At 50.7% G+C, this 12,129-nt stretch overlaps 1 protein-coding gene across 1 annotated transcript; it reads right to left on the bottom strand.

Moving 5' to 3' along the window:
- Positions 1–650: 650 nt before the first annotated feature.
- LOC144096901 (uncharacterized) lies at positions 651–11,897 on the bottom strand. The gene is made up of 7 exons (XM_077629723.1): positions 11,757–11,897; positions 8,832–9,177; positions 7,903–8,029; positions 7,193–7,410; positions 4,102–4,253; positions 3,665–3,902; positions 651–3,188 (listed from the first exon to the last, which is right to left on the bottom strand). The coding sequence occupies exons 1-7, from the start codon at positions 11,889–11,891 to the stop codon at positions 829–831; spliced, it is 3,576 nt and encodes a 1,191-aa protein (XP_077485849.1). The 5' UTR covers positions 11,892–11,897; the 3' UTR covers positions 651–828.
- Between the last annotated feature and the right edge of the window lie 232 nt (positions 11,898–12,129).

Here is a 12,129-nt window from a genome sequence, read left to right as displayed (position 1 = left end):
GCACCAGTTTACCCTATTCTATGGGGTCTCCCCACTGAATCCAGGCCGATCCCCCGTCGTGGGTATGTGTCATGTGACGGAGTCACGGAGACAAGACGGAGTCACGGGTGTGAGGCACGCGAACCCAACACCGGATTTGCTCGTTTTACTGCAACAACGGCTGTCGCCGTAACATGCGCTGCCGCCTACCCGGTGGCTCGCGTTACTGGTGAACCGTGCACCACGCACGCGGAGAAAGGAACATCCGCTGCTTCAGAACGAAAAGAGAGAAAACTGTCGAGGGGCTCGCAGCCGGAAATAGTGCTTCTAGTTGTTCTGGGAAAGAAGTTTTTTATATAAGTAAAAACTGTCTCTTCACACCGCAAGGACACTTCGACATGGCGAAAAGAGCGTGTACCCGATTTTTTTTTCAGTTTTGTTCCCCTGAGGAGATATCAGCAGTAAGTGCGCGTGTATCTGCAGCCATAAAATAAACTTCATGGAACCCGTGACGCAATACTTATAACCCAGTACACGCGCGAAGTGTTGTGGCGAATAGGATCAACACGACACGTTTTCATGCACGCGATTTCGTCATGCTCCTGAGATGGGCCGGAGGATAGCAAGAAATATACACTTGCCGTAAAAGATAGCACCCAATGCACGGCGAGCACATTCTATGGCTCTTTTATTCGTTCCCTTTCTGCAGTACCATGATTGCAAACGCTATACCACGTGTCTTCTGATTTCGAAACGGCATCACCAGAAACAAACTATTTACACACCACATGGCAACCACTGCAGATAGTATTCGTTATTAAAATTACATCTACGCAATCGTGCTGGCTGTCAACTTGCCGACTTCTTAGCGTGCCATAAGCCATCTTCTCCAACCTTTCCCCCTGAACTGAGCAATAACGGTTGACTGAAATAATCTTTCTTTACGATTTTTACCATCTTGTTGCGAAAGAGAGGTTTTCTGGCTGGTGTGTCTGCGTCAAGCATGTACCCCATGCCTTCAAGCACAGGCTTAGCAAGCCTCAGTTCATCGTCAGCAGCCATCATTGCTTGTTCTTCCATAGTGCTCGGTTTCGCCCGGCCCTCGTCCTGACGGCGTTGCTGTTGCTCACGACTCTCCTTTGCCGTCTCAGCGCTTGATTTCCGGTCCGGGGTACGGGCGGGCAGCTTGAAGTTGGTATTGTCGTTGTCACTTCCATCGTAGCCGTTCGCAGGTGATGTCGTAGGAATGCGCTTTTTGGAAGGACACAATCCAGTTACGAGTTTCTTGCTCGCACATTTTCGGTCTTGGCTGGGCGGTTTTCTGGACTGACATGCTCCAGTTCTACATTTTCTGTGCGGATTCTTCATCTGCTCAAAGTGCCTGAAGATGGCCTCAGCTTTCGCGAGGGCAATCTGATTCAAGCGCGACTTTTCAACGGGCAGTGTGCAGTTGTCTCCTTGACATACTTGCAGGCTGCCGTCTAGGTCTGCTTCCCCGGCTTTGGTCGCAGCGGTGCCGTTAAACACATTGTCATGGCCACGTTCTCCACTTTCTGATACTGGAAGCGGTGGCGAACTGTTTCCATCCTCGAATGTCTTGAAGGTGCGCTTTGGTTCAGTGTATTTTTCTTGCTCCACAGAAACAATCTCTGAGGCTTCTTGTATGCGAGGGTAAAGGCCCGCTGCAGGGTTATTCGTCCCGTCGTAACCGTTGGCCGCAAGGGGGGAGTAGCTCACTTGGATGGCGTCCCTAACTGCCGGCGCTCTGTAACTTTCTGGGAGGACCGCCGTACCTTCTATGTATACTGGGTAAGTAGCGGCGTGGACTGCTGGAGAGGTTCCACCCTCCTGACGTGAGACGACCACCGCAGTGTCCACGGCGTAGGGATATGTGAACGGATGTTGGACCGCCTGGTTCGGATATCCGGGAACTTGATCTCTGACAACCTGCGCTGCCGGCTGCTGATGTACGATAGAGGTTGCACCGTTCCCTGAAAAGTGCCGGTAACCCGCAGATTGGAAACTTGGAGGCTGACTTGAAACCCGGAATACCGGCGAGCCCTGGTTCGAACCAAACGTGCCCAGGTAAGCACTTGGCAGCTTCTGACGGCTGTTTTCCTCTGTTTTCAGTAACTCCCTTGCGCTTTGGTCTTCAGAACTTCTAGTGTATGGTGTCCGGGCAGGGACCCCGGTTAACGAGCCAGGCTCGGTGGCACCGTTTCGCTCCGATCCGTAGTTTTCTCGACTTTGTGCAACACCGCCGCTCGTCGAGCTAGATGGAGGGGGTCCGCTATATTCGGGATGGTCGTGGTAAGGTTGTCCCCCATTTTCTGCGGTGTGCGCGTAAGGAACTGTTCCAGGAGTGTCGACGTTCGATGCTGGGCGGTATGCCGGCGTACCGTAATTCACATTAACCTGTGTGCCTTTATCTCCTGATTGTAACACAGGATTTATAGCTACAGCCTCAAAAGACCTTTCGTTATAAATCTGGCGGCCACTAGCAGGTCTTGGGCGGTATGTCGCTAGGCCATAAATGTTAGGAGCGTGGTGCTGGCTGTTGACGTTTATGTTTTGGGTTGTTCCACCGCGAACGTTCTCATGCAGGCCTTTCAGTACTTCAATGGGAACAAAATGCTTCTTTGGCGTCAGTTCAGAGTTTGCGGATCGGTCGCTTGGGACAGTTTCAGCACTTCGACCGGTGTCAACGAGCATGGGAATGTCTCTGGGCGGTTCAACATATCCTGCCGGCTGCAGAGCGCTGTCTTCGGAGTCTGCGTTATTAACTCGGAAATCCGATTGTGCATCAATGACTTGTCCGCCGATAGTGACCGAAGCAAGGTCAGGAACTTTGCTTAGGACCCGAATTCGGATGACCTTTTTACTTCTAGATGCATCACTGTTGTCTTCATCCGGATGCGTGGAATTTCCATTTTCGAGCTCTGCTACTTTATCTGTAGAGCTGGAAAGGTGATCACGTCGTCCTTCAGGGTATACGGAGGATCCCTCAACGCGGTATGTCTTTCCATAGGGGCTCTTCGCATTCTTGAGAATCTTTTCATGGTGCGCCGAATCGTGCACCCCGTGGCTGTAGTGCTCCTTTGCCTTCTTGATGTCGTCGTGTCCTTGCTTGTGGCCGTGTTGCCCATGAGAGTTGAGCCGATGTCCTCTCTCCTGATTGTCTACGCCGTACCCTTTGTCGTGGTGCTTATCTGGAATAAAATTCGCATGCAAAAATGAAGTGCCAGGCATTTGGCTGCTTCAAGCACTATGCCAATAAGGCACGTCAGCAAGAGACTAAATTTTGTGAGTGAATTGAACTACAAATAACAAATTTCAAGCTTTCAAAGTCAGGCATCGAATTCCAATAAAGCTCGCACAAGCGGTGAAGCGCAAAGCTGGGCGAGTCCAACCGGAGTCATGACGGAAGTAGCGTGAAAGACCAGGCGCTTGTGCCGTGTGATACTAACATTCCCATAGTCCTGGTCTTTCGTGCTACTTTCATCATGAGCTCACAGATGTAAGCTAATCTTCCATACTCCGTCCGAATTCCGTACTTAAATGTCACAAAAACAGATGCCCGCTGCGTCATTCGACGCCAATGTTAGGAAGTGTGCGTCCCGTCACAAAGAATCAATCGCTATGAGGGCATCAGGAAACTCCCACAAAAACTTTATATATTCGCTACCTCTGTCGACGTATTCCTTCTCTGCCACGATGCGGTATCCTCGTTCCCTCCATCCGGCGCGCTGGTGTCCTCTGTCCTTGTCGGTGAAGCCCTGGGACCCGGCCTGATGGTGGTACTCTTCGTGGTTCTGCGCGTCCTTCTGGGAGAATCCCCGGCTGCCGCCCTCCACGCCTTCTCTGCCACCTGTAGACGGTGCGCCGTGCACGTACACGGGCGCGTAGCCGACGCCCACGGCTTGCTGCACAGCCATGGGCAGAAACAACGTGCATAACACAGCAATGTGCAACAAATGCGGGCCCAAGCATCTGAAAAAGACAAATCCTAGAGCACTAACGCAGGTCGTCCCTCAGAGGTTCTCAACACGTGCCCTTTAAGACACGGCGCATCTGCACACGCGTTTTGTGGTGATTTCAGTCCGCGCTATCTCATATACGTACGTGGCTTCCCTGTGCGTAGCCGCCACCGAGGTGTCTCTGGTGGCTTTGGTGTCCCTGGGAGGCAAACCTGTCAACGCCCTTGATCGCATCGGTGCTTGTCTTGCTCTGGTGAGCTGCCTTAAGCTTGTCGTGCTCATCGTTCTTGAACTTTTCTGCGGTAAAAAGATATCAGACATTTGTACCCTTTGTAACATAGTTTACATGAGCCCGAGAGGACTGGGTCTAGTTAGGCATCGGGCTGATCAGAAGAAGGTGCTTCCCCCCCCCCCCCCCCCCCAAATTCGGCGACTGCTCGTTCACATCAACTCGATCTCAGCTAGTCAAGACTGGCGCGCTGTTTAACGCAGAGCAGTGCAATGCGAGCATGCAAAGACAGCCTCCAAGATCATGGCACGCAACCGCGTTCTCGGTGGCGCGACAGCGCCAGCACTAAATTGGCTCCCATTTTTCCTCTCCTCTCACGCTAACCCGCCCTTATATGCACCTTGCCGACCGAGAGACACCTACCGCATGCAACTGGGCTCATCCAGCACGACCAGATAGTAGCTTAGCCCGACGCACTAACATTTACATGACCCCAGCAGGCGATTTCGACCCGACAATCCAACTCGCGACTCGATATTGCCGCCTTCATGTAAACGCCCAGAACGTATAAAATTTTATACGGATTGCAGTACCTGTGTCTTGCAGCTACAGCTAATAAGGTGAGTACACAACCGGTCCTCGTTTTTCTTCAAGAGAACATTAAAGCTTTTCACATCGTCTAACTAGTTCATTGTACTCGACAAGAAATAATATTCAGCCGAAGGCGCAACAAACACTGCCATGATACTGCAGTTCTGTGCCATTTCAGCTACATCCGCCCGGAAGTGAGAGAGAGAGAGCTAAGCTCTTTGATGAAATGCAGGTAATTTAGCTTGTGCTGAAATAGGCTGACATGCTAAATAAGGTAAGAAGACGGACGAACATAGCGCTGTGTTCTTCCTTCCTCTCGCCCTTCTTCTTACCTTCTTTGGCCGCTGCGGTTGAAAACTATGAATTTAAATCTACAACGCCAACTAGCCCAACAGCTAACTTTATGCTACTCTGAGGTGGAGAGGGGTTTCGGGAGTGAAAAAAACGGAGAGAGTAGTGTGCAGAAAATGATAATAAACGAATTAAACAATGAATAAATATATGCGGTCACTGAAATATGCTGACAATGATGCACATGCCTGTGATGGACGACAGGGTGAATTCACGGCCTGGCGTATAGCGTCACAGGCGTTTAGTGCGAGAGAAAGCTTATTACCGGCGAATCAAAATTTACCAGCGCGTTTAAACCGCCGACATGCGAATCTTCGCATTCACGAACTTATTAAACACAGAGCTGTTTGCAAAAGTTCGCAAGTTTTCACTGCTGGCGTCCCAAACAGATACCAGCGAGCTTGCTATGGATTACTAATTGTTTCAGTGATATGTGCACAAAGGCAGCATAGAAAAGTTACAACGTAGATATGCTAGGACAGTGTCAGCAGTGAGCAGGTAAGTGAAGAAATTAAGAGTACCTCAATGTAATGATGTATAGTATACATACGCGTATAAGATTTGGAGTCTTCGGCTTTCATTTTTCGAAAATTCAAGGGACATTTTATATTTTTACAGCGATACATGTTAGGCGCCCGTCCCTGGCTTGCGCGTCGCCGTCGGCGTAACCGGTGGGTGCGTTAATGACATCCACCCGGTGGGTCAACCTGGGTCGCATAACCCAACGGGTGGCTCTGTTTGGAACAGTCGCCTGCTAGTACAAGGGTGCATCACTTGGCTATCGCTGGACCACGCGTTACATAGTCGAAACCGTCCTCTGAGTTGGTTCTTGGTTTGCTTTCAGGTAACAAAGCACAATTTTGGTTTCTTTTCCGCGGATATACTTTTCCATAGAACGATTACCGGTTGTTGTTGTTTTTTTTTGTTTGTTTTTTTGGGGTGGGGGTGTCATATGGGAAACGCCTGTGCGATCTAAAGTCACGTGTAGCTTCTCGAGCCTTAATTGTTAGCAACAACAGTTGACGTACCAGCAATTAATGCAAAGTGTTCGTGTTTTAAGCAATTGTTGCAATTTTGAATGCCCTCGTCGTAAAAAAAAGTAACACTGTAGAGCCTAACTGATTGAGCTCCAAGACAAAAGTGTAAGTAAATGTTCACTTCTAAAATCTACGCTGCGCAAAAATAAATACATGAGAAAAATAACAGGTGAAAACAACAGGCAGCCAACACGCGCAATTTCCTCGCTTAGGCAAGGGGAACTAGGAATATCTGTCTAATCTCTTTCATGCCGACAAAACTTAATCTGGTTGCAACAAATTCTTCTGATACAGTGCTCAAGCCTTCATTAGCGCAACGAACTTTCAAAGCAGCAAACACGTCAGAAGAACAAAGCTTCGGACCGGAAAGAAGGAAAAAAAACCCAGAGGGCCTTGGATCGCGCAATCCGAGTGATGACGGAAGCGAGGGAAAAGCCGATGAACAGTCGCGGAAGCCAGAACATTACACTTTTTGGAGGCTCTTTTAGAAACATCGATGTCCTTATGTATTTCTAAAGAATCGGAGCAATGCTCCCAAACCTTAACCGCACTACTTAATCCAACGGTCTCGCCCCTGGATTCTACACTAGGTTAATTTTCTCTTATCACCCGCTGCACTCGTACTCAAGAGCTGGCAAGCTGGGGCGTTCATCTCAAGAAAAGTGACCTTTTTCGTTTAAAACCAAATTTCAAAAATAAATTCGGCGTATGTTATTCTATTTTCGTTGGATTAAATCGAAAACTCCAATATACTGCTCGAGAGAGTATAAAAATGTCTTGCAGAATTCCCGTGATTGGGTCTTCATTCCAGGACTCCCGCGGCCTTTGCTGCCCGGCTAGCCCTGCTCAGCAAGCTAAAGCTGGTCCTCCGATTCCCACGTGGACCGCTCAGCCTTCCACTGCTCCTGAGCGGCGCTGTGGGCTGTGCGTGCTGCTTCTATTTCCTGGCAGGCCCATGCGACGTGGTAAACTATGGGACTCGTGTCCCTGTATTCAACTGCCAGAAGATGGCAATGCGGTCTGCTCACCCCTCTCGAAGTACTCGATCTCGGTGCGGACCCTGTACTTCCTCTCGGCCTGCCCGCCCTTGTCGTGGCCTCGTTCCTTGTGGACTCTGGCCCGGGCGTCCTCCACGTGCCGGTGCGCTCCGCCGGCGCTCTGACGGCCGTGCTGCTCGTGCTGGCGGCCCCGGCCGCCCGCTGCCCACTGGCCGTACCGATAGCCCTGGCTCTCGTGGTCACCGGGGCTGCAAAAGCGCGCGGCCTTTCTAGCAGGAGCTGGTACCGGTCCGGTACCGAGTGTTCAGGCACTGCATCGCGACCAAGTGGCTTTTCTTCCAGTTTTCTGTGCGTGCGCACTTCAGCCGCATAAGCCGTACAAATATCGGATCCCATCTCTGCTGCTGCTTAATTACGGCTTTGGTTTCAGGTAGCCCCCTGGAAAGACAAACAACTGTCTCCTAAAAAGATAAACCCGAATGTCACCAAGTGAGCACCGTTTGACCACATTCAGTGTCTGAAGTTTTCGTGGTCAGAAGCATTTGTCTTCCTCTGACGCTCTTTCAAATATCTGACGTAAGCGTTTGCCACCCAAGACGAATGACGACCTAATTGTCGCCGCACCGAGCACGCACCCTCTCTTGCCTTATGCAGAAAAAAAAAAGGTTTTTCGCTCACTGGCAGCCGCGCACAAAAATGTATTCCGTTGTGATTTTTATTCTCGTTTGCGCTAACCTTACCTTCGCTGAATGCCATGAAGGGAAACATGACCGTGCAAGCTCCCAGCTTCGGATGCCAAGTCCTGAGAACTGTTGGCAGGCGGATGTACAAAGATGAACTCCTTTTGCATTGTAGGCAGCGCTTCCCCTTTGAAAAAAAAAAGCACGCCGTTGGTCAGTACAGCGCAAAATTTTCTGTAACATCTTCGCATGAAAAAAACATTTCTGGTATTTGAAGTTTTCAATATGCGAGTAACATTAAAACCTGAAATGCTTTCTACAGCTACCATGCAGAACTTCGCGTGAGACCTCCCTGAACCGTGAGCGAATATCTTCCTGCCGATCCTTCATAGAAGCCCACATATCACGGTATATGACAGACCTGCTGTCACTAGCAACTAAAACGCAGTTCACGGCAAACAAGATACCTGGGGTGCTGCAAGATATTGTAGTGACCGCTAGCTAGCATGTCGAGAGATCTGTCTGACGCGAAGGAGCAGCGCCGCGTCACTCAAACGTCGAGGGACGGTTGTCGAAGTGGTGAAGGGCCGAGCACGCCTAACGCACAGAGAGGCCACTGCTACACTCCATCGACAGTCCAGTCTTTAGCGCAACAGAACAAATGCTCAGACGAGACGACCCTGCGGATGGCGCTTGGGCATCTGAGGATCATGATCACAGCAGTGTAGAACAACGGAAACTACACTCTCCTGCTTTATCGAACATAAAGCATTTCGTGATTGCAGCCTCCGTCGGGAACCGAGAAAGAGCTACAGTATTTCACGCAGTTCTTTTTTCTCATTCATACGAGCGCAAATGGTTCTTTACAGACGTCGGTTCAAGAAAGGATAGTGCCAGTATACGGGCAGTATTGTCGAGAATGAGAGGAGTGCAAACACTAGAAATGCAATCACAAAGAAAAGTTGAAGAAAAGAAATGAGATTACGTACCGCCTTCCAGCGGCGACTCGTAGACAGTGACGCTTAGAGTCGCATTGTCTTGCGCTCCCACCTTGAGCTCTTTGACGGCCTCCTTGATGACCGGTATTTTGTCCTGGCCGTTCAAGGAGCCGCGAGACAATGCCTCCAGGTAGGGAACCTGGTTCAATTTCTCCATCAGGTGCACCAGGTGGTTTAGAACACGCTCGCCTTCCTCGGGTATCGACGCTGCATTTGAGGATGTCGCGCCTTCTCGGGGTGCCCCGGGAGATGTGACATTTTCCATCCGGGAATTCGAGCTCACAGCTAGGACGGGCGACGAGAATGGCAGGCCAGCAGGAGTACTCGCTGGCGAACCCTGCGAAAGGGTTTAAGAGACATGCCCGTTAAATGTACTTGGACGCACAAGAGTGCAGCGTATACGCCACATGTAATATTCCATGCACAGAACACGGCCACTTTTACAGACTAGCGAAGCATTCTCGCTTGCTGTGTCTTGCATTTCACCATAAGCGTCAGACTAGAACTTTCTTCTCTAACGCTGTTATTGTCGCCAGTAATGAGCTCTACCTGTTAGCGCCACGCGTCCCATAAAATGAACTTAGTGTATATCCATCGCTATACTTCACTTGTAATAAAACTCCTCTCAGTTCTAATATCGCCCCGAGTGACACTAAAAAAAGAAATTCCCTCTTGTCCTGTCCATTTCGACCCTACAAGCATATGTAAGAATTTAATGCACTGCCGGACCAGCGCAGCACATTTCAGAACTACTCAGGTGGGGCTACTCGCACTTTTGGATCGGTCGACGTCTTGGATGCATGGACTCTTGCAGCTTTGCATGATTGATTCGGTGCCTTCCTGTCCGCTTCTGTTCTAGCGGGGCAGTGCACTCGGCTCTCGCGGTTTCTTTTGGGCCTCACAGCACCTTCGGGGGATTCCCTTCTTCCACCTAGGCAGAGGCTGGACTGCTGGACGACGTGCTGTCGCCTTCAGCCGCTCCTTTTCTTCAAACCAGCCTGCCGGTTCGTTGCCTGTCCATCGCGACTGTCACTGTTTCCAGCACCACGGACAACAAAGCCTACATCCGAGGGTTATGCCTAAAACATCGTTTAAACGCTGCCGAGGTTCAGTTGGTTCATAAAATTTGCAAGGTCTCGGGGAAGGGAGTCTTGTCAGTAAATCGTTTCGCATTGTTTAGAAGCAGAGCACCGTGTGAATTTTTCTCTCCGGCTTCGTCTTGCCTGCAAGAGCATGCTTTAAACTTCCTGTACATACGCACACCGCACAGGCGGGTTTCGCGTAGCAAACAGTGCTCCGCTGCACTCCGTCAAGTGACTGACCACATCAGCGCACCCGATCCTCCAGGTGCAGCACCTCACGTTTGCTCGCTCGCGCTGGGCGCGTACGCCTTCGCGAGGCCGGGAGTGCGGCGCCGTAGACCAGCCATGCGCAAAAAGTGGGTTTTGTTGCCCAAAGCCGTGGCTGTTTTCATCTGCCGGGGAACTCAAGCAGCCGTGACAGTTTTCGCTGACGGCGCGTGTCCCAAGCTTTTCATTCGTTTTCCCTGCGCGGACTCATTGGTGCCGTAATTTCCGTGCGCCCAGTGTCGGCTCGCAGTTCTTTTCGTGGCCCGCCTTTTGCTCGCATAGGATCCCTCTCAGCTGTCATGCGGAACAGGTTCGAGCAGCCGTGGGCCCCAACGGCGAGTCTGCATGCCGGTGCTATGTATACCTGCCACAGGACGGCAGCCATGGCAGAATTGTACGCCAGGCCTCCGGCATTGTACGGTTGCGAGCAACGCGCAAGTGCTTAAGACAGGCGAACTTGAAAGTATGACAGGCTGCGTAATAAATAGCCTTGAAGAGAGACAGAAAGTTGTGTGTTAAAAAGGCCGGCAAAGTCCTTCGTGTCCGCTAGGGCAACGCTCGGAAATAAGCTGTAACAAGGCGGAAAGAGACGAACGAATGGAAAAGCAGACAACCTGCTATGCCGTCAGCTGACAGAGGAGCCAAGAGAGGATATATCTACTTAAAATGCTCAGACTCAAGTGTGAGCACTGCTGAAAAGGTTGAGCATTTTGTAAATGAAAGCAGCTTTCCAAACCACGTTAACAAAACTGCGCATAACCGCTCTTCTGCTCATGACGGAAAGTAGTGCGAAGGGACTGCCGGACAGAAACGCAAGGAACGGCGCTCTGCTGTTGTGTATACGCTCTGCGATGCTGAAGCACCTGTATCAGTCGCCATAAGGATATACACAGAAGCGAACGTATAGCAAGTCATTCAAACTGCGGCATGAAACTGGAGGATTTAGGGCGCATAAGTGCGGCAAAATATGCCCAAATAAACGTACTTAACTTGCTAACCTATCGGTGTAGCACTGACGTGAGCCCACATTTTCAGGAGATGTCATGGTAAAAAAAATTGCGTTTCGGACTAATAAGGGACAGTAAGCAAGCAATAATGCGCTACGAAGACGAGAAAAATGCAGGCACGAATGACACAAGCAAGTCGCGTACTTCTACTTTAAAGCAAACAAGCCAAGCTTATTTGTTTGGTGTATATTTCGCTTCATTTTTGAATATTGAACACTTTCGAAGCCACTCCTCTTTGGGCCCTTTGCGTTTCTTGTCTTCGTGGCGGAGCATTGTATTTTTACTCTTTTGGACCAACTGGCCCGCCAAAATTTCCTGCTTGAAAAGTGACGCCAACGTTGCTTGTAAGCTTTGTGCACGCCCGCGCTAGCACCTGCGAGAACCTTTCAACGCCGGGCTGCGGAATAGATTACAGCGATGTTACATGCGACGTTGTTGAACGATTAACCAACCGGTCGAGTTGAAAATACGTGCTTTGAGACAAGTAACAGGGGCCGCACGCTTTGCATGATCTGCCACCCAGCTGCGAAGTTCCCACAGAGGGGAGAATATGAGCTCACCAGCGTGACGCAGAGAACGTCGGCGGCGACCAACAGGGCCAGCATCCCGAAGTAAGCGGTGCTGCATCGCCCGCGCAGCGGTGCTGTCGCGGCCAAGGGACGGAGCTGCGCAGGCGGGACCCTCGCGCCGAGCATGGCCGCTGCTCTAGACCTTGGCTGATTAGGGAGCGCGCTAACGCCGTCGAGGAAAGGGGGTTTTCTATTCGCCGGAGAGAGAGAGAGAATGGCCTTTTTGCGGCCCCTCCAACCGTGACAGGCACAGCACAGGGCTAGGCCACGGGAGTCTGCCTGCGCGCCATCGGAGGACTCAGACAACCTAGTCTGCTTAGGTCTGCTTTCACTCCAAGACTGTAATCACGTTAGGTGGAAAACG

This window comes from Amblyomma americanum, chromosome 7 (genome assembly GCF_052857255.1).
Source record: "Amblyomma americanum isolate KBUSLIRL-KWMA chromosome 7, ASM5285725v1, whole genome shotgun sequence".
NCBI lineage: Eukaryota > Metazoa > Arthropoda > Arachnida > Ixodida > Ixodidae > Amblyomma > Amblyomma americanum.
This window is presented reverse-complemented; position numbering and strand designations above follow the sequence as displayed.

Bases quoted from the DNA above. Each gene is read 5' to 3' on its own strand.
- LOC144096901 (XM_077629723.1), bottom strand. From the start codon at position 11,891: ATGCTCGGCGCGAGGGTCCCGCCTGCGCAGCTCCGTCCCTTGGCCGCG. The intron at 3,903-4,101 runs GTACGTATATGA...ATGGCTGTGCAG, and splicing joins GCTACGCACAGGGAAGCCAC to CAAGCCGTGGGCGTCGGCTA. The intron at 3,189-3,664 runs GTAGCGAATATA...ATTTTATTCCAG, and splicing joins GAAGGAATACGTCGACAGAG to ATAAGCACCACGACAAAGGG.